This window comes from Myxine glutinosa, chromosome 11, assembly GCF_964187855.1.
Source record: "Myxine glutinosa chromosome 11, kmMyxGlut1.1, whole genome shotgun sequence".
In the NCBI taxonomy this organism is placed as follows: domain Eukaryota; kingdom Metazoa; phylum Chordata; class Myxini; order Myxiniformes; family Myxinidae; genus Myxine; species Myxine glutinosa.
In genome coordinates, this window is record NC_136271.1 from 35,093,406 (window position 1) to 35,114,915 (window position 21,510).

Genomic DNA, 21,510 nt, shown 5'->3' on the forward strand with positions numbered 1-21,510 from the left:
TTATAATAATAGAGCAAACATATATGGTTATGTCGTTAACCATATATGTTTGTGAAAAACCACCGCGATGACGTTTCGCGATGACGCCATGCAGCGCCTGGAGATGGAATAGGAAAGGAGCGATGTTTGTTTGTTTATATGTGACGAAAATGTCTTCTTCTTCAAATAATCTTAACACCCTCTTAATTAACCCTCTTAATTATGTTTAGACTGCTGAAATCCCTCAGACCTTTGACGACCCTTTCATTCCCCCAAGACCCTGAAGACCCAAAACACCCTGACGACCCAAAATACCCTGAAGGCCCAAAAGACCCAAAACACCCCAAAGACCTAAAATACCCAAAATACCCCGAAGACCTAAAACACCCTAAATACCCAAAAGACCCCGAAGACCCAAAACACCCTGAAGACCCAAAATACCCTGAAGACCACAAATACCCTTAAAGACCTTGAAGACCCCAAAGACCCAGAAGACCCAAAACACTCCAAAGACCCAAAATACCCTTAAAGGCCCAGAGGATCCAAAAGACCCTGAAGACCCAAATGGCACTGAATATTCAAAACACCCTGAAGACCCAAAATACCCTGAAGACCCCAAAGACCCTTAAAGACCCAGAGGTAACATAATACCCTGAAGACACCGAAGACCCAAAAGACCCAAAGACCTAAAACACCCCAAAGACCCAAAACACCCCAAAGACCCAGAGGTACCCAAAAGACCCTTAAGACCCTAAAGACACCGAAGACCCAAAAGACCCCAAAGACCCTGAAGACCCAAAAGACACCGAAATGGTCAAAGATGCCTACCCCTCAAACGACGTGTGGTGAGGCGCGTGGAGCACGCCGAATCACGCCAGTTGTAACAATTCTGCACTTTTTCATACAAGCAACAAATTTCCAACACATGTTAAGGAGTATGTATAGACCTATTTTAGATAGAGGCATTTGGAAAAAGAGTTTTCATTCCGTTTGTTTTCTTTCTTGTTACTTGCAAAATCGAAGATTTTTCAAGTATATTGGTTGGTTTTGTGCATTATCTGTCTGTCTGTCTGTCTGTTTGTTTGTCTGTCAATCGGCTACAGGTCACAATTTTAAACCGATCTTCACGAAACTTCACCAGATGGTAGTTGGTTATAATTAAGAAGCCTATTGTTTTTGAGGTCAGATTTCTAAAATTGCCATTTTTCATCCGATTGACTTGAAAATTGAACAGCATTTGCATATTGAGTCACTAAATAAGGAAACTTATTCTTTTTGAGGTCAAAAGGTCGACTCAATGTAAAACTTCCAAAATTATCAATTTTAATTTGAAACATCGTCAATTTTCATCTGATTAACTTGAAAATTAAACAGCAATTGCATAGTGCCTCATTGAATTGGGAAAGCAACTATTTTTTTAAGGTCAAAGGTCGACTCAAGGTCACACCTCTAAAATAATCAATTTTCATCTGAACAATTTTGAACCAACTCAGTGATTGGTGAACGTTTTAATGTTTGATTGGTGAACCAATTCAGTCACCCAATATACAGATTCTTCCAATTTCAGGTCAATTGGATGAAAATTGACGATTTTATGTGACATTGACCTTTTGACCAAATTATTAATTTGTCTTCTCCATATTCTCATAATGAAGCTCGCTTGAAAATTTGATGACAAAACTCAAATGGAAGAAGGTTACAGTCCAGACACACACAGACACACACAGACACACAGACACACACACACACACACACACACACACACACACAGACAGACACACACACACACACACACAGATGCACAGACAGACACAGACACACAGACACAGACACACAGATACAGACACACAGACACAGACACACAGACACACACACACACACACACACACACACACACACACACACACACACACACACACACACACACACACACACACACAGACGGATTGCAAAACCCCGTCTCCTGCTGCGCAAAGGACAGGCTAAAAACAAATTAAAGTTGTTGCATTACCTCGTTTGTTGACTTTTTATGGAGTGTAGGGATATCTCTATACTGCAGATATAAATGAAAAACACAGTGGGGAGGTGAAGCCTTCTGTGAAGCTGTCCATCTCTCCGTGAAGTTGTGTGACTATATGGCTATTAATTATGTACTTTCTTTCTTGCACCCTCTTCTTGCACCGTCTTTGGGCTTCTTGAAAAGCGCTATATAAAATAAATGTATTATTAGGTTTACTCTCCATGAAATGGAGAGAAACCTATTATTACTGCTAGAGTTTTTCTTATTATTATTCTTCCACCCTATTTTGCACCTCCGAAAACTTCATAATTAAGTTTCTCAGCAACCGCTGGTCGGATTGACAGGAACTTTTCATCAAATGATCGGCTAGGGTCGTAGAATTTTTAAATGCTAATGATGACGTCATAGGTCACGTGGTATGGGCGCCATCTTGTAAAACACCTTCAACTTTGCCCCTCTGTATCTCCGAAACGGCTCAATGGAAAAATTTGAGGAATGGCTCATTCTAAAGAACTCTGCAATGGGAACAAAAAACATGTGTATTGAGTATATCAAAAATGCTAACGTTAAGAGGTTAGAATTCGTCAAACACAATTTTTCTCCCCCGAAAATGAGATTTTTTCCCCAGATGCTTAGTTAAAAAAAACACAGATTGCAAAAAATTTCGAAGTCATACGTCACATGGTTCGGCCGCCATGTTGTTTTTCGTGAAAAAACACAAAAAACCCTTTTTCTCCGCAACGGCTGAACGGATCGAGCCCAAACTTGGCAGGCGTATTCGCATACCCATGACGAACAAAAAAGTCAGCGAGCACGACGTCATCCGACACATGGTTTCAGAGTATGATGTTTTAAAGCTCAAACTAGAAATGGAATCCCCTCCATAATTTGTGGAGATATCGAGTGGAAACTTTACACAAATGTTCCTCATGGGGGTATGTTTCAACGTTACTTGAGACGTTTTGATAAGTCACATGGTTTGGCCGCAATAAATAATGGAATTTAAATTTAAAAAAGCTTGTAACTCTTGTACCACTGCATGTATCGACTTGAATTTTTAATGGAATGTAGCTCTCGTCAAGCGGAACAAGTCTGCAAAATTTCAAGATGATTGGATGTATGGTCGCGAAGCTATAAGTCTTTATTGTTGAAAGAAGAAGAAACACACCATTTTGTCCTTCCAGGCCACGTGCTATGTCCTTTCAGTGCTATTGCCATTTTAAGTTTTAATTTCCTTTAAAAAACATTTTCTCTGCAATAATAGGGCCGATTGAGATAAAATTTTCACCACAGGAGGGACTCGGTCTGTAGAATATTTTAATGGTAATTATGACGTCGCAGGTCACGTGGTTCGGCCGCCATCTTGTTTTTCGTGAAAACACGAAAACCCCTTTTTCTCTGCAATGGCTGAACGGATCGAGCCCAAACTTGGCAGGCAGAATCGCATAACCATGACGAACAAAAAAGTCAGCGAGCACGACATCATCCGACACATGGTTTCAGAGTTATGACGTTTTTAAGCATGAACCTTTAAAACCTAGCTCCTCCCTCATTTTTAATCCAATCGAGGAGAAAATTCACAGATCTGTTCAGCATGTCAGTCGACTAAAATGTCATTTTAGAATTTGCGATAGGTCACGTGGTTTGGCAGATATCGTTAATTAAACGAAAAATTTTTTTTTTAAATGGATATCTCTTGAATCGCTTTATTGATCGACGTGACACTTCATACTGTATGTAGTAGGAGTCATGAAGAGTAACAAGTGTGCAAAATTTCAAGATGATTGGATGTACGGTCTCGAAGCTATAAGTCTTTATCTATCTATAATTCCAGCAATCTCTGTGTGTGTGTGTGTGTGTGTCTGTGTGTCTGTGTGTGTGTTTGTTTGTTTGTCTGTGACCGCTGTTTCTCGACAACCACGGGTCCGATATACTTTAAACTTGCCAGGTATATTGCTGGGGACCCGAGGATGTGCCTTTTCAAGGTTTGAAATTAATCGGACAAGTAGTTACCGAGCTATGTCCAAAAAACGATTCAACCAATCAGAGAGCAGCGAGCTATCACGTGTGCCGAACGTGGCGAACAGACTCTGCCTCGGACGGCACATTTGAGAGCGTATTCATTTATTTCACGTTGGCAAACTATGTTGGCGTTAAACTATGTTTTAAAACTAATTAAAACTAATTTGCGATTCTTTCGCTTTCCTGCGCGTTTGTGCACGCTATGGCGATTTCTTTACCAAACTCCGCAAGCCGTTCGCTTTGGACCAAACCATTTCATGTAAATAGAGGGGGGGGGGGGTTGTCACCGTACTCGCAAGCCGTTCGCTTTGGACCAAACCATTTCATGTAAATAGAGGGGGGGGGGATTGTCACCGTACTCGCAAGCCGTTCGCTTTGGACCAAACCATTTCATGTAAATAGAGGGGGGGGATATAATTTTAGATATATATATAGTACGGGCATGCCCTAGTTGTTGAAAGAAGAAGAAACACACCAATTTGTCCCTGCCAGAACGTGCTCACGATAACGCGATCTCCCGCGGTCATTTCAACAACAAATGAAATTCCAATTGCAGAATTATCAATAGGTGAGGCATATTAACAAACGAATGAAACAGATTTGCTCCAATTCTGACTATTTTTAACTCGATCGTATTTCACTCAAAGTTATGAGCGCCTGAAGAAGAAGAAGAAGAAGCGTTTAGCTTCTCAGATAAAATAAATAATTCTGTCTGCAATTTCAGGTTAATTTTCTTTTTTAAATGGCTTTTTCTGCAATCAGTGCATGGATTGACATGTGTGGATGTGTGCGTGGGTGTGGGGGGGGGGGGGAGGGGTGTGTGTGTGTGTGTGTGTGTGTGTGTGGGGGGGGGGGGGGTGGATATGTGTGTGTGTGTGGAGGGGTTGGGGTGTGCATGTGGAGGAGGGGGGGATGGATATGTGTGTGTGTGTGTGTGTGTGTGTGTGTATGTGTGGAGGGGTGTGTGTGTGTGTGTGTGTGTGTGTGTGTGTGTGTGTGTGTTGGGAGTGGGGTGGGGAGATGTGTGCGTGTGTTTGTGTGCGTGGATGTGTGGATGTGCGTGTGTGTGTATGTGTGTGTGGGTGTGAGGGGGGCGGGTGGATATCTGTGTGTGTGGAGGGGTGTATGTGTGGAGGGGTGTTCGTGTGGGGGGAGAGGTGTGGGGGTGTTTGTGTGTGTGCATGTGTGTTAGGGTTGGGGGGGGTTGGGGGATGTGTGCATGTGTTTGTGTGTGTGTTAGGGGTGGGGGATATGTGTGTGTGTTTGTGTGTGTGTGTGTGTGTGTGTGTGGTGGGGGTGGGGGGGATGTGTGCATGTGTGTGTTAGGGGTGGGGGGATATGTGTGTGTGTGTGTATGTGGGTGGGGGGTAGGGGGAATGTGCGTGTGTGTGTGGGGATGTGTGTGTGTGTGTGGATGTGTGTGTGGGGGGGGGGGGGTGTGGGGGGGTGGGGTTGTGTGTCGGGGGATTGTGTGTGGGATGTGTCTTGGGGGGTGGGGGGAGGGGGATGTGCATTTGTCTGGATATGTGTGACCGTGTGGGGGGAGTGGTGTGCGCGTGTTTGTGTGTGTGTGTGTGTGTGTGTGTGTGTGTGTGGATATGTGTGTGTGTGTGTTGGGGGTGAGGTGTGTGTGTGTGTGTGTGTGTGTGTGTGTAGGGGGGATATGTGTGTGTGTGGGGGTGGAGGGATGTGTGTGTGTAGGTGGGGGGGGGGGGTTGGTGTGTGTGTGTGTGTTTGGGGGGAGGGGTGTGGGTGGGGGTAGCGGGGATGTGGGTGGGGGTAGGGGGGATGTGTTTGTGTGTGTGTTGTTTGTGTGCATGTGTGTGTGTGTGTGTGTGTGTGTGTGTGTAGGGGGGATGTGTGTGTGTGTCTGGGGGGGAGGGATGTGTGTGTGTGTGGGGGGAGGGGTGTGGGTGTGTGTGTGTGTGTGTGTGTGTGTGTGTGTGTGTGTCGGGGTTGTATCCAAGGGGGTTGTGTCAAAGAATGTCTAATGAAAGTGGGGTTGTATCAAAAGTGGGGTTGTATCAAAAGTGGGGTTGTATCAAAAGTGGGGTTGTATCAAAAGTGGGGTTGTATCAAAAGTGGGTGCGAGTAAACCGGTCATCACTGCCAGCAGTTTTAAAGTGGCAGTTCTAGTTATTATTATTATTACTGTTTGAACATCGGTTGCATCCTGACTACACGTCTATTAATTACGTGTCTATTAATTACGTGTCTATTATTTAAGTATGTACTATTGAAATGTACCTTTCGACCTTTAAACTTCTGATACCCCCTTTGACCTTTGAAGACTCTTTAAGACCCCGAAGGCCGTTAAGACCCAAAATATCCCGAAGACCCAAAAGACACAGAGGATCCAAAAGACCCTGAGGACCACTACAGACCCAAAATACCCTGAAGACCCCAAACATCCTAAAGACCCTTAAGACCCCAAAGACCCATTAGACTCAAAGATATTTAAGACCCTTAGACCCCTTTTACCTTTAAGACCCTTTCTCTATGTTAGACACCTTTAGATCCCTTTGCCCTTTAGAGCCTTTTTTACCCCAATAACCTTTAGACCATTCCCCCCCTCAAGTCCCTTTCAATCCGTTAGACATTAACACCATTTAGACCCTTCAGACAGATTAGACAGCTTGGACCCTTGACCATTTAGAGCTTTAGACCACTTCGACCTTTCTAGATTACAAATAAATAATGTCACCAATATTACAAATAAATTTGTACAAAAGCAATATTAGTAGTATTACGATTGGTGCAAATCATGGCAATATAGCATCTTGCATACAGGCATTATCCTCAGTTAAAACAAGCCTCTGACTCCAGAGCGATGTGTGGTGAGGCGATCCACACTAGTTCTTTATGAAACAGAAAAAAAAATCCTCCTCTTATTTTTAATTAAAGCCCCTGCTGGAGCTTCCATACCCATCAGCTTTCACCACCGAAATAAAGTCCGGTTCACCTGACCAGGGCACAAAGTCGATGCAGGATTTGAGGCGAAACATGTCGAATGCTTGCAGGATGACTCCCTTGGCATTGAGATCTGCAAAATGAGCATATGGTTCCAACATCAGCTTGTACACTAGGTTACAACATCAAACCACATTTCAAAGCATCACAACAAAATATAAACACTACCAGAAACACCCAAAGTGAAAAGAAACCTTTTTCATCAATTTTATTATCCTTTTAAAATCAATTTTAAGAGTTTATCAATTTTAGCATTAAAAACATTTTTTTTACATACTTTACAAATTAGCTTGATAAATGAAAATTAACTAATGTACAATTTTTTACATTCACACATGGAAGAGTCATTTGTCATTGGTGATACCAGCTCAACATCTGCCCATTGCAGTCACATGATGTCCCTACTCCCCCTCTTCCTTTTTAGGAGGGTATGTAACACATAGTACATGATGACCATGCAGTTCCAGATAAAGAAACATTGACTTGAATCTCACCTGCTGGCCAAGTATATTATTTGGTCGTGTCTATTTTTAAGGCACTTCAATATCTGGCTATGTCCTTCCTTCCACCCGACCATCCGTCCGTAATAATGAAGAAGAAGAACCTTTCTAAACCACAGTGTTTAATTTTAAAGGATTCTAAAGGGTAATACTAAAGGGTCCTAAAGAGTAATTATGAAGGGTTGTAAAGGGTCATTCTAAAGGGTTCTAACGGTTAATTCTAAAGGGTTATAAATGGTCATTCTAAGGGCTTCTAAAGGTTAATCCTAGGGGGTTCTAAAGGGTCATTCTAAGGGATTTTAAAGGGTAATTCTAAGGGATTCTAAAGGGAAATTCTAAAGGTTTCTAACGGGTAATTATAAAGGGTTCTAAAAGGTAATTATAGAGGGTGCTTAAGGTTCATTTTAAAGGGTTAAAAAGGATAATACTAAAGGGTTCTAAAGGGTCATTCTAAGGGGTTCTAAAGGGTTCTAAATGGTCATTCTAAGGGGTTCTAAAGGGTTGTAAAGGGTAATTCTAAAGGTCTCTCTTTATCCTTCCCCCTCCCACCCTCATCCCTCTTTGTCATTTTGGCTCCCCATACGATTAGTATTAAGCGGTCGATAAACCGCTGACATGCACGCAAATTACGGGCAGATGCCGAGACCTTCTGGACCCCCACCTGCACAGCGGCCGGGTTGGTCACTAAAGAGCTGCGGCCATTACAATATGATCAATTCCAACTATCTGTTTGGTAATTTTCCCATTTCCTTGATCAAGATCAAAGCTTATCTGCCAACTCTGAAGTCAACAGTTGACCATTTTTACGGTTTCCAAAGTTACATACATCTTTTAAAAATCATGTTTTGCCCATCTCTTATAAACATTTGTTTTCTTTTTTAATTTGTTTTCATCTTGAAATAGCCTTGTTTTCCCCAATTTCCTGTACAAACATCATCATCATCATCATCAACATACCAAGACTGTTGTGCAGATCATAAGGAATGATGTTTTCCCAATGCATGGTCTTGTCCCGGATTGTGCTTCTTTGCTTCTCTGACTGCAATTATAAAATAAACAATTACATGCACACAAAACATTAAAAATCCTCTTCAAGACAGGTGTCTTCTCCAGGTGTACTCCACGACAGCATTGTCTTCAAGCATTCCTCCTGGAACCTCCAAAAAATATATATTACAAAGAGTTTGATCATGATATTTCTAATTTTGTTACATTTTCATTGTTTTTCAATAACACCTCCTACTATTCATTTGCAATTGTTCACTGTCTTTGACACCAAATTTTTATTACACATCCTATACATCAAAAAGCTAAATACAGTCATGGCCAAAAATATTGGCACCCTTGCACTTTTTTCAAATAACTCACAATTTTCTCCAAAAATAAGTTGTAATTGACAAAAGTATTTTGTCTCCACAATTCTTTATTTCACTGTTAATATTACAGAACCTTTGTTTTTGATTCAGAAATAAATTTATCCTTTTAAATCGGAAAATAAAAAGAAATGGCATTGACAAAATTATTGACACCACAGACTTAATATTTGGTAGCACAACTTTTGGACAAAATAACTGCAGTCAGGCACTTCCTATAGCCATGAATGAGCTTCCTACACCTCTCTACTGGCAGTTTGTCCCACTCTTCTTGTGCAAACTGCTCCAGTTCTCCCAGATTTGAAGGGTACCTTCTCCCAACTGCTGTTTTCAGATCTCCCCCAGATGTTCAATGGGATTTCGATCTGGACTCATTGCTGGCCACATCAGAACAGTCCAGCGTTTTGTTTTGAACCATTCCTGGGTACTTTTTGAAGTGTGTTTGGGGTCATTGTCCTGCTGCAAGACCCATGACCTTTGACAGAGACCCAGCTTTCTGATACTGGGTTGAACATTGCGCTCCAAAATGCCTTGGTTATCTCCTGATTTCATGATGCCATGCACATATTCAAGGCACCCAGTGCCAGAGGCAGCACAGCAACCGCAAAACATCACTGAACCTCCTCCATATTTGACAGTCGGGAAGGTGTTCTTTTATTTGAATGCTTCATTTTGTTTTTTGTAAACATAGAGATGATGTGCTTTACCAAAAAGCTCTAATTTGGTCTCATCTGTCCACAGAAGGATTTTGGCTTGTTCAGGTGTGTTTTGGCAAACTCCAGTCGAGCTTTCTTGTGTCTCTTTCTCAGCAGTGGGGTCCTGTGCCCTAAACTCCAGTCGGCAAAAGCCCGACTGGAGTTTGCCTGCAGTGCCATGTGCCTTAAACTTCCTGATAACATTTTGTACGGCGGACACAGGAGATGGAGATGGACTTGTAGCCTTGAGATTGTCCATCCTTGGCTACAATCTTGTGTCTGACCTCCTCAGACAATTCTCTGGTTTTCTTTCTTTTCTCCATGCTCATTGCCACACACACAGTGACACAAAACAGCATAATGACTCCTTTTCTCTATTCAAACTGGTTGAATGAGTGATTTTTATATTGCAGGCACCTGCAACTCACCTTGGGTGAGTTGAATTCCAAAGTAAAGGAGAATCACCTGCTTGAAATCTAATGAATTCTAACAACTTGTAAAAGGTGCCAAGAATATTGTCCGGGCCATTTTAGGATTTCTGTGTGGAATAAGCTAAGATTTAGTAATTTTTTCAGCTTTTTTTGTTTTGTTCCACTGCAAACCAAGGAAATACATATGTGGATACCAAAATATTTTTTATTTCAACAATTTTTGGAAGAAATGGTGCATTATTTTTGAAAAAAGTGTAAGGGTGCCAATATTTTTGGCCACAACTGTATATCGCCAAACTGTTTCAATTAGAGCACCTCGCCACCATTAGGGCGTTTAAATTGCATCAGATGTGGCAATAAATGCGAGTTGTTGCTCCCAGCTTGCTGGATGCCAGAAGATGCCATTTGCATTTTTCCCTTCTCCATCCCTACCACGTGTGGAATCCCTTGTGGGCATGGGCAACTTGCTCGTTATTGTTAATCACTCGTACTTCCTTTGATAATAATATTTACAAATAATTTTCTCTCCTCGATCAATACCTCATAATTCCCTGTCATGGTTCAAGTCTAATTTATTGATTAATTTATAAAATAGCTTTTGGCCTTGCTTAGTTGTGTTAACCATTTATCTTGATTCAGTGTATTGTATTGTAGTGGATTCATAAAAGGCCTTGATAAATAATTTGTTGTTATAATGTTTTCTTTGGTATTATCAAGATGCAGGAAACTGAAAGTGTGGTGGGATGGAGAGAGGGGAGTGTTGGGGAATAATGGTAGGTATTTGGAATGGAATGAAGTATATTCTGATCTTTAAACACCAATTTCCAGAAAATGCAGCCGAAATTTCAAATTATTTCGATTTACTGGAAATAACAGACATTTATACATCACAAAAGACCAATTTATTTGAGAAGGCAACAATTTGACCCAGAAATAAAGCTTTTTTTTTGGTTTTCATTATTCATACTTTGAGGAAGCTAATAAGGTCATTCCTACGAAGTTCTAATCCGCTCTAAACGTTGTGGATGGATTATGACAAAACTTGGTGGATGAGTTGGGTAGGTGACAAGAACAAGACGGTTCGATTTTGGTGTGTGACAAGAACGAATGGTCTTGATACAGATCCAGACCAGTATCAGACGAATGGTCTGTATCAGTGGGATACAAAATGTAAACTGTTCAGCCTGGCAAGATATGCTCTCGACCGAATGTCGTTGTAGTCATTAGCACAGTAGGAGATGGGGTTTTGTAATTGTTGTCTATCTTTCTGTCTGTTTGTGTGAGTGTGTCTGTCTGTGTCTATCCGGGTCATAACCTTTTTTTTTACCATTTGAGCTATTGTCATCAAATTTTCACCAAAGCATCATTATGATAATATGGAGAAGGCAAATTAATAATTTTGTCAAAAGGTCGAAGGTCAGCATCACATAAAATCATCAATTTTCATCCGATTGACCTGAAATTTTAAGAATTTGCATATTGGGTCACTTTGGTTCACCATTCAAAAGGTAGAAGCTGATTCTTTTTTTTAAGATCAAAAGGTCAAGGTTGCATAAAATCACCAATTTTCACCCGATTAAAATGAAATTTAAAGAACTATGGAGATACCCGTGCTATGCACGGGTGGGAGGCCAGAAGCAAACAGGCAATGCAGACACGGCAAATGCTAAAGCATGAAACCAATAAATTCCACATTCCTGTAGCACCCTCAGTCGCACGTCAGACATGGACAGCAAGTTCGTGAAGGACTTCCATGAAAAACGTACCCGTTCGCAAACAAACGGGTACGTTCACGTATAGAAACATCGATCGTGGGTCCGTGGCGAATCTGCATATGGCGATCCGCGAAGTTCACTTTCAGAAAGTAGAAACCATCATGGCATGTCGTCATTTACTTGAACTCGAAATCTCTTTTTTCATCCCAAACAACATAACTCCAATTAATCACAAAATAAACTTTTAACAACATTGTTAATGTTTCCTTCATTGTAAAAACTTCCAAATCAACAGTTAAAAGGATTTGGAGCCGATAGCTGTTACGGCCTTGGCAAGATCGATGGAGACAGCGATCTGTTAGCGTATTCACCGCCCAAATAGCTATGTGGAATTCTCTCATGTTGAGATTAAATGTCGTTTGAACTTTGGCCAAGGTCATTATTTACTTTTAATGATGTTTATATACGAATGATGTTTAATGATGTTTATATTGGTTTTGAGTCATCCTTTCCGCATATCTCGTGGCATTGTAAGTTCATGGATTCGGTCAAGGTTCAAGGTTTGTGGGATTGTAAGTATGTAAGATTGTTGTTGTCCGAGTTTGATTGGTGCAGCTGTGCAGCGATCGGCGCAGCCGTTTGTTCGGCACCCTGGAAAACAACATCGTCACAATGAGAACAATGAACGCTATGCGAACGCGAATGTTATGCGGGAGTCCAAACCTGAGAATGCTGGAGACTAAAGCTGATATTGGGAAAATGAAATAGCCTATTTTACTCCTGGAGATCCCAGGATTATCCACCCAAAATATCTTTGCGATCGGTTCAGCAGTTTTTACGGTACCTTCGAACAGACAGACAGACAGACGGACATTTGGTGAATTGTAGTAAGATTTGCATATTGGGTCACTGAATTGGTTTACCAATCAAAAGCTACAAGCAGATTGTTTTTTTTTTAGATCAAAAGGTCAAGGTTGCAGGAAATCATCAATCTTCATTTTGTATTTTTTTTAAACATTTCATTATTTTGAGTATATGGAAGAAGAATACGAAGACGTCTGAATACAAACGGAAGCGCGGACGGGCTTTGCATTTTCAGATGCTTTCTAGTTTTCTTTCTTCTTTGCTTGATTATCCGGGCAATATCTCAGGCACCTTTTGACCTACGAAGCTGAAATTTCGACACAACAATGACCAAGTGATTTGGCTGTAAAGGCTATTTTTGATTTATTGATTAATCAATTAATCGATTAATTATTTAATTATTCGATTAATGACTTGATTAATAAAAAAAAGTTAAGTTACAGATTCGGATGAAATGGTGGTGGTTTATGTATTTTATTAGCCAATTGATTAACAATTTAATTATTTTACCATTATTGCACACTGCTCCTTTCCTATGCCATCTACAGGCCCTGCATAACGTCATTGCCGGGCACCGTAGGGGGCTCGGCAATGACGAACGCTGAAAGGGAGTACTCAGTTTTCACTCTGGTTGTTTTCTTTCTTGTTTTCTTGTTTGTTTGTCCAGGCGATATCTCAGCCATCCTTTGAGCTAGGAAGCTGAAATTTCGGCACAAGAGTGAGCAAGTACTTTGTCAAAAACAGTATTGTTTGTTTTTTGATCAGTCAATTAATTGATGAGTTATTTAATTATTAGCAATTTATTAAGTACTTATTCATTTCCCTTCTCTTCTGGCCATTATCTCATGCACCTTTTGAGCTAGGAAGCTGATATTTGGGCATGCCAATGACCAAGTGATTTGGCTGCAAAGGCTATTTTTGATTTATTGATTAATCAATTAATCAATTGATCGATTAATTATTTAATTATTCGATTAATGACTGATTATTATTATTTTTTTAGTTACAGATTTGGATGAAATGGTGGTGGTTTATGCATTCTATGAGCCAATTGAATTTTTTTTTTTTCATTATTAATCATTTATTTATTTTCTTTCTCATCTGGGCACTATCTCAGGCACATTTTGAGCTAGGAAACTGATATTTGGACAGGACAATGACCAAGTGATTTGGCTGTAAAGAGTATTTTTGATTCATTGATTAATTAATTAATCGATTAGTTATTTAATTATTCGATGAATGACTTAATTAATTTTTTTTTTAAGTTACAGATTCGGATGAAATGGTGGTGGTTTATGTATTCTATTAGCCAATTGATTAATTATTTAATTATTTGTGATTATTATTTATTTATTTTCATTATTAATCATTTATTTATTTTCTTTCTCATCTGGGCAATATCTCAGGCACCTTTTGATTTAGGAAGCTGATATTTGGACATGACAATGAATGAATGAATGAATGATCGTTTTAAGGCCATTTTCCCTGCCAGAGCAGGGGTTAGCCTTGCAGGCCCCATGACAATCATGGTTCCCTGTTTGAGGCAATGTTTTTATGGCCGGATGCCCTTCCTGACGCCAACCCTTGGTCACGCTCTTACGATGCGCAGGGATACGGTGCACCTATTCTAAACTGGGGTACACACCGGGATCATTCATCCCAGCAAGCTGGTACTCAATTTGCCGACCTCGGAAGGATGACAGGCTGAGTCAACCCCCCTGGCGTTAATACAGCGATCGACCGGGATTCGAACCCAGGATCCTAAGATCCCAAACCTGCACCCTAACCGCTAAGCCAACATGACAATGACCAAGTGATTTGGCTGTAAAGGCTATTTTTGATTTATTGATTAATCAATTAATCGATTAATTATTTATTGATTAATAAATTAATTATTTACTTTTTATTAATGACATTTAATTAAATTTCTAAAAGTTACATCTTCGGATGAAGCACTAGTGGTTTAATTATGCTATTAGCCAATGGATTAAGAAAATATTTTATGACAATCTTTTATTGATTTTAATTATGCAATTAATCAATCAAATATTGTGCACCTCTCCCTCCAAATACAGTCTCTATGAGCCGCACGGCGGTATTGCCGGGCACCAGAGGGGCCCCGGCAATGCCGTGCTGGAGGATATTTAATTATTTGGCATGGGGGCGGTGTACTTTGAATGTATCTGTACTTGTTTATTTTAATTATGCAATTAATCATTCAATTATTGTGCACCGCTCCCTCCCAATTGCATCTCCATGTGCTGCACTGTGGCATTGCTGGGCACCGAAGGCGCCCCATCAATGGTGCGCACTGTTCGATATGTTATTTATTTATTTGGCATGGGGGCAGTGTACTTTAAATGTAATTCTTCTTGTTATTGTTATTTTTATTATTATCATTAACATCAAAACAAAAATACATATCCACAACTATATGTGCATTTTTTTAATTTGAAATATTGCAAATAATGTTACAGGCCTCGTTTTAACAAATTTATTTGCTAACCTGGTTGCATTCAAACAGGTCTTCATTCATATTCTTTTTCTCCATGGAAGTATTTTGTTGCAGAATCTTTCCTCAAATAAATACAGTACAATATTATATTCGAGAATCAAAATCATAATTTCAGTTGAAGACCTGTGTATTGAGTGTTTCATGTAATGTAATGAATAACTTACTTCGGAATATTTCATGTCTCCTTCAAACAGATGCAGATTGAGCGCTGTACAAGAGTGAGGAAAGAATGGAAAGTCAAACAAGATCAAGAATGACATCGATTCGGCTAAATAATTCCAAGTCCTCATCAGCCTTTCATATGCAAGCAGCATTAAGTCTTTACTTCGTTATGCTTTCACATACTGGTGTTGTACTTGTATAGCCTGGTGTTGTATAGCCTGGTGTTGGCTTAGCGGTTAGGGTGCCGGCTTGGGATCCTAAGATCCTGGGTTCGAATCCCGGTCGATCGCTGAATTAACGCCAGGGGGGTTGACTCAGCCTGTCATCCCTCCGAGGTCGGCAAATTGAGTACCAGCTTGCATGGGATGAATGATCCCGGTGTGTACCCCGGCCTAGAATAGGTACACCGTATCCCTGCGCATCGTAAGAGGCGACTAAGGGTTAGCGTCAGGAAGGGCATCCGGCCATAAAAACATTGCCTCAAACAGGGAACCATGATTGTCATGGGGCCCGCAAGGCTAACCCCTGCTCTAGCGGGGAAAATGGCCTTAAAAACGATCATTCATTCATACTGTACCTATCTGGTTTTCCAAATGTCATAATTATTTATACATGTACCACCACATGAACATTTTTTTCACATAGAGCAAGACTTAGAAAATAAGTTTTGAAAGGCATTAAGTTTAAAATAACCCACAATATAAAAAAAATTGTGGTTTCACATTTTCAGGTATTTTCAGGGATTTTAAGAACGATAGGTGAAACAATTTCAATCAGTCAAGAGAAAACAATGTTCCAGATTCTACAACTCAAGCACATGCTTTTGTTTCACAAATGATCTGTTAGCATTTTCACCCTTTGTTAAATTGATTACATGAATCACAAAAAGTGTGAGAGTTTGTGCATGTTCTTGCTACATCCTTACCTTGGTTTATTTTAAATAGGTCTGGTTTTCCAACGTCAAAAACATCCACTTCTGCTGAAAGAGCACAAAATACATTTATTGTGTTTGTTGTTCATTTATAATTTTCAAACCTATATTCTTGACCTGACGATAGACCGTCAACCTGCTGTTTCGCTGGCAGGGCGTTATATCACAAAGTGCATTCTCTGTCAGACAGCACTACCTCTAAAATATCCAGTCAACCCGATGCTTTGTGAGATTTCACCGATACAACTTTAATTCAGCTTCATAACATATATGTTGTTTGGAAAATTTAGCTGATCAAAAAGTTCCACCAGCCAACATTGACAACCACAAAAATAACCAAAAACAATCAAAGAATGTATAGTATTCAATTTAGACTATTCGGTTTAAGCCTTTACCTGATGATGGTCGATTTGTGGGCTGCAAAACATAAGACAATTGTATCAAACAGCATGAATGAGGCATTCCGATGAGGCAATGAGATTTATGAAAAAAGACCGTGTATAAGCTTATAGGTGCATTTTGGGGTAAAAGTTGTAAAGTTAAAGTAAAAGAGCTGCATGTATATTGTTACGGTTTTTAGAACCTTCACATGTAAATTTAGTAGTAAATTCCCTTATAAATGACCCCTGTGTACATGTCCCCTTAATTGGCTGTTAATTAAAGATTGCACCTTAGTTAGTCCATGTACAACACGTAGGACACTTTAGGATCTCTCTATAGTTATATCATTATTATGTGTTCCAGGTAAGGCTGTGTTTCCAATAGTTGACTCTATGTTGCATAAATCAAATAAGATAGGTCCCTTTCAATATCCCCAATCGTCTCCTCAAAGTGCCAGTAACAGTTGGGCTGTTTTTGGTGGCGTTCGTCGCCGTTGCATTGGGCTGTTTTCGTGGGAATCACACCGCCTCTGCTCGCCCAGCAGCGTTCGCTGCCTGGCGCCAAACTCCATTACGCACGAGGCCAAGAAGGGGGGAGGAGCCGCCAGAGCACGGGCATGGCACCACCTCGTCATCGGGGGTGGAGCCAGAGAGCCCTTAACAACCAACCAGGGCTTGGTGGGCATGGCTTGATAGGGCATGGCAAGAAACGTCTGGTGAGTTTGAGAGGGTTCCAAGGGCGTGGTAATAAAACCCTTGGCGCGAGGCCCCCACCAGAGACGCGTGAGGCAGTTCAAGAGAGTCGGTAAGAGGCAGATGAGGGAGGGAGCACGACCCGAGAAGTTGAGAGAGGAGGGAGAGAGGATCGACCATTCATTTTCTTGGTGTGAACATCCTGCGGCGAGTGAGAGTCGGCACGCTCGTGGGCGATACCAACCAGCACTGACGACCGGGTTTTTGCCACTGAACCAAGGGCGAGGGCATGCACGCGGGGCACCGACGTCGTGCCGCGATCCCCGGACCTCCCTGCCGCCAGCTCTGTGGACCGTCTGCCCTTCTCATCCCTCCAGCCATTCCTGCCTGCAATTCCCTATTCGTGTGAGTCTGTCTGTATTGTCCTGTGGGTATAAGTAAGACTGTTTAAGGACTTGCGCTGTGTCTTCTTCTTCTGTAAATTGCTTTCGTTCCCTTCTTCTTTGGTTTTGGTTTTTGTGAAAATAATTAATAAATCCCTGTTCCTCCTTATTCTTTGGTTTCTTTCTCGTCCGATCGCTTTAGTGATTTCCCGATTGAGTACCTGTGGCGCGATTTCGGCAGAACCGCTTATAATCGGATTTAGTCTTCTGTTAACGGCCCACGTCGCAGCTCGCTTCGCTCGGCGCAATCCATCTATTACGCTGCGGCTCGGGCGGGAGTATTTCCTCGCGTACCGGAAGGCGCTGGTACTTAGGTCATAGGAAGGATTGGCCTACTACCCTATTCAGCACTGACCGGGCGTGATGTCATACCCCCAGGACCGGTCGGACGGCCAGCTTAACAGGACAAGGGGATTAACCCCCCCTTGCTAACGGGAATGCCGTCCCCCGGATCCGTAACAATATACATGATATATAAATGCTTGTTCAAAGAAATTGTCCAAAAATGGCAATTTGGCGGCCATTTTGTTTATGCTAATTAGAAGGTCAAAAACTGAACATTCGGCTTGGGAACCGGGTTAATCGAATTCAGCATACCCTAATTATGTTAAAAAGTGAGGTTCCCAACTTTTACCCAAAAATGCACCTAACATTCACATTTCTCAGAAATCCGTCTAGTCTAACTTATGTGACAATCAATATTGTTTATAAAAATAGTTGTTAGTAAAAGTTGTTGTCCACCAAAATGTTCAGGCTCATTTGAACAAAGTTCAGCAGCATGTTCACATGCACAGGAGTTGGGAATATAATTAGGGAGAAACAGTTGCAACAAATGTTTCTTTGTATTCATGCAGACAAAATCTAAAGTTTTCAAATGTACACATTGTCATGTTCGTATTTTGCCATGGCATCATACAAACACATAAATTGTAGTATTGATACCAAGACCAGGCTGCTGTGAAACTATCTTTTATGATTTATTTTTGTCCCCTGCCCCTCCGACACGGTCAGAGATGGGGGACATTCAAATGAGCTTTGTCTGATCGACCGATCGATCTGTCCATGTACTTTTATGTAAACTATTTCAAAAACCGTTGAACATTTAGATTTCGTATTGCAGATATCTATTCCTCATGACATTGTCTGAACCTGATTAAATAACGGCGGTGATTGGCTGAATTCTGTTATCATGGCAACCATCTTCTTCATCATCTTCTCTTCCCCCATCCAAAACCTTGATCTTTTCTACCCCCGCTAATTTCACCCCAAATCCACTTTTTTGAAATACCAACTTCTTTCATGGAAGTCCTTGATGTCCTTGTGTTTTATACTTCTCCCACCCCCCTCCCCCTTCCCACGCCTTCTCCCCCCAAGCCCTCTCCCTCCCACACATCTCCCGATGTCCCTGCTCTCAAATGTTGTGTTCGTGTGCTTCCCCTTCTCTCCCCATCTTGTCTACCGCTCCCTCTTTTTATATATTTTGTTTGTCTGTCAAGATTTAACTTTCATATTACACATATGTATTCCTCATAACACCCAAAAGGTGGTGGACCTCGAGTATCAGCAATCCCTTTTGGAATTAATTCAAAATATTATTTATCATTTTCCATAAATGATATATGATGTTTCATAATTATTGTTTAGTTTTTGGAAATGTATTGTTTATTGAAGTGGTAGAAATGTAAAAAAAAATCTTATTTCAAAACTATATGTATATTTTAATTTATCAAATATTATCACAGGTTACATCAGACCTATGTAGGGCAAGGGTGTACATTTGTTGGTTTAAATTACACCTGCATAGGGTGAAGTTGTACATTTAATGTGTTGTCATACCTGTGTAAGAATAACCCTCAACTCTAACCTCCACCATACCCAAACTGTTTTTTTTAAGGAATGTAAAAAGCACCTTACCAGAATAGTCTTTGACACGAATATTCATGAAATATTAATAAATAAAATATTTTGAGAATAAATAAATAAATAACCCTCTTCAATCCTTCAAAAAAAAACCTCTCCCTCATTCTCTTCAATCCCACTCCTCCCTCCAGGTCTTTAAAACAGCTGTTCACCACCATCTCTTATCTTCCCCCATCCAAAACCTTGATCTTTTCTACCCCCGTTCATACACCCCAAATCCACATCTTTCAATCTCCGACTTCATTCCTGAAATTCCTAGTTGTGTTCATTTGCTTTATACCGATACCGTGTACCCCTTATGTGTTAGCTCTTACACGAGCCTCTACTCAGTATACAAAAAAAAGAAAACCAGTTCATGCAATTATTATCAACATGCATTTCAATGACTACTCTCATTGAAAAGGCAGACTAATGCTTCAGTCACATTTGGCTCGGCGGCCGTAGGGTCTAAAAAATCTACGGCCACTAGCAATTATAGGGCGGCCGCAGTATTTCCACGGTCACACAATGTAGCAGTCACATATGTTTTTTTTTTCGGGTAGCCGCACGGGGTATTTAGAAATTGTGGAGACCGAAAGCGTGGGGGTGCCGTACGGTCTTTGATTTGATGTCGCACGGTGACCTTATGGCGTCCCTGCGGCGGCCATAGAATTTTCAAGGCAGACGCAAGGTAGCCTCAAGGTGCCCGCAAGGGGGCCCTAAGGCGAACGTGCGGCCAGACGGACGGTAACGAGTGGGTATATATACCAGTTCTTTTTCATATGTATAACAGCACTTACAGTTGTCATGGCTACGGCTTGTCAAATTGCTACGGCCGACCTAGAAATGAAAAAAGTTATAACTCCGCGCTATAATTCCACGACGACCCCTACGGCCTGTAAAAGATAGCCATACGCCCTAGGGCCACCCTGAGGCCACCTCAGAAACTCTGCGGCCGCCGCACGTTTCTGTCAATTTAGGAGGGGTACGGCCGCCGTATCCTAGCCGTAGAGCAAATGTGACTGAGGAGTAAGGTATTCACTCTTCATCTTCTTACTCTTTTCACGCAACAACTAATTTCAAAATAAATCTCCAGTATAGAGTGGTGAACCACAAATAATTCATTCGAAACCTCTATTCCCTACCCCCTCTATTATAACTAAACATAAGCACATGAAAGGTACACATTGAAAATGGAGAACATGAAAACTTAAAAAGAAAACTATTTCTGATTGAACAGCAAAAGGTTCTTACCAAAGCTTGTGCGATGCGGAACAGAAACAGCTGAAGCAGTAGATGCTCCATCACACTGTCGAAAAAGCCGAAGTGTTTTTCCTATTTACCTTTCCAGGTATTTCCCGGGTGGTTTGATAAAAGAACTGTAGCATGGCAACTAAAGTGCACGTTACCTGAGATGGGGATTTGTGTGCACAATTGTCATTAAAGTCTTTCAAAAATACCTTCTCAATAAAAAGGTTACACAATGCAGTGTACGAAAAAATGGAAATAAAAACGACTGATATTTATAGATTTAAATAAACTTAGACCCTGGGTCTTTCAAAGGTGTGCAGTATAAAAGTAACACAAAGTAAAAGAAAGTAAAAGTGAAAGATGTCTTTCAGTGAAAAGTACTTATTACCTCTGCCACCAAAGGTGGATGGAGGTCATGTTTTCACCCCTGTCTGTCCGTTTGTCTGTCCGTTTGTGAACAAAATATCTCAAAACGTTGTGGACGGATTCGGACGAAATTGGGCAGAGAAGTATCGTATGTGACAAGGACGAAATGATTAGATTTTAGTGAAATCCGGAATCAGAACCGGCTACAAGAATTTTTAAAGTGATTCTTCACCATTGAGTGATTTGGCCAAGCAGGCAGAAGTATGCTCTCTACTGAAGGTATGCTCTCTACAGAAGGTAT

At 40.9% G+C, this 21,510-nt stretch overlaps 1 protein-coding gene across 1 annotated transcript in view; it reads right to left on the reverse strand.

Moving 5' to 3' along the window:
* LOC137418094 (meprin A subunit beta-like) overlaps nucleotides 1-20,897 on the reverse strand; it is a 73,092-nt gene extending 52,195 nt beyond the window's left edge. The window contains exons 1-3 of the mRNA XM_068104056.2: nucleotides 20,847-20,897; nucleotides 8,449-8,530; nucleotides 6,947-7,064 (exon numbers count right to left, since the gene is read on the reverse strand). Coding sequence (XP_067960157.2) covers nucleotides 6,947-7,064; nucleotides 8,449-8,530; nucleotides 20,847-20,897 — 251 coding nt within the window. The remainder of the gene's footprint in view (nucleotides 1-6,946; nucleotides 7,065-8,448; nucleotides 8,531-20,846) is intronic.
* Nucleotides 20,898-21,510: the final 613 nt, after the last annotated feature.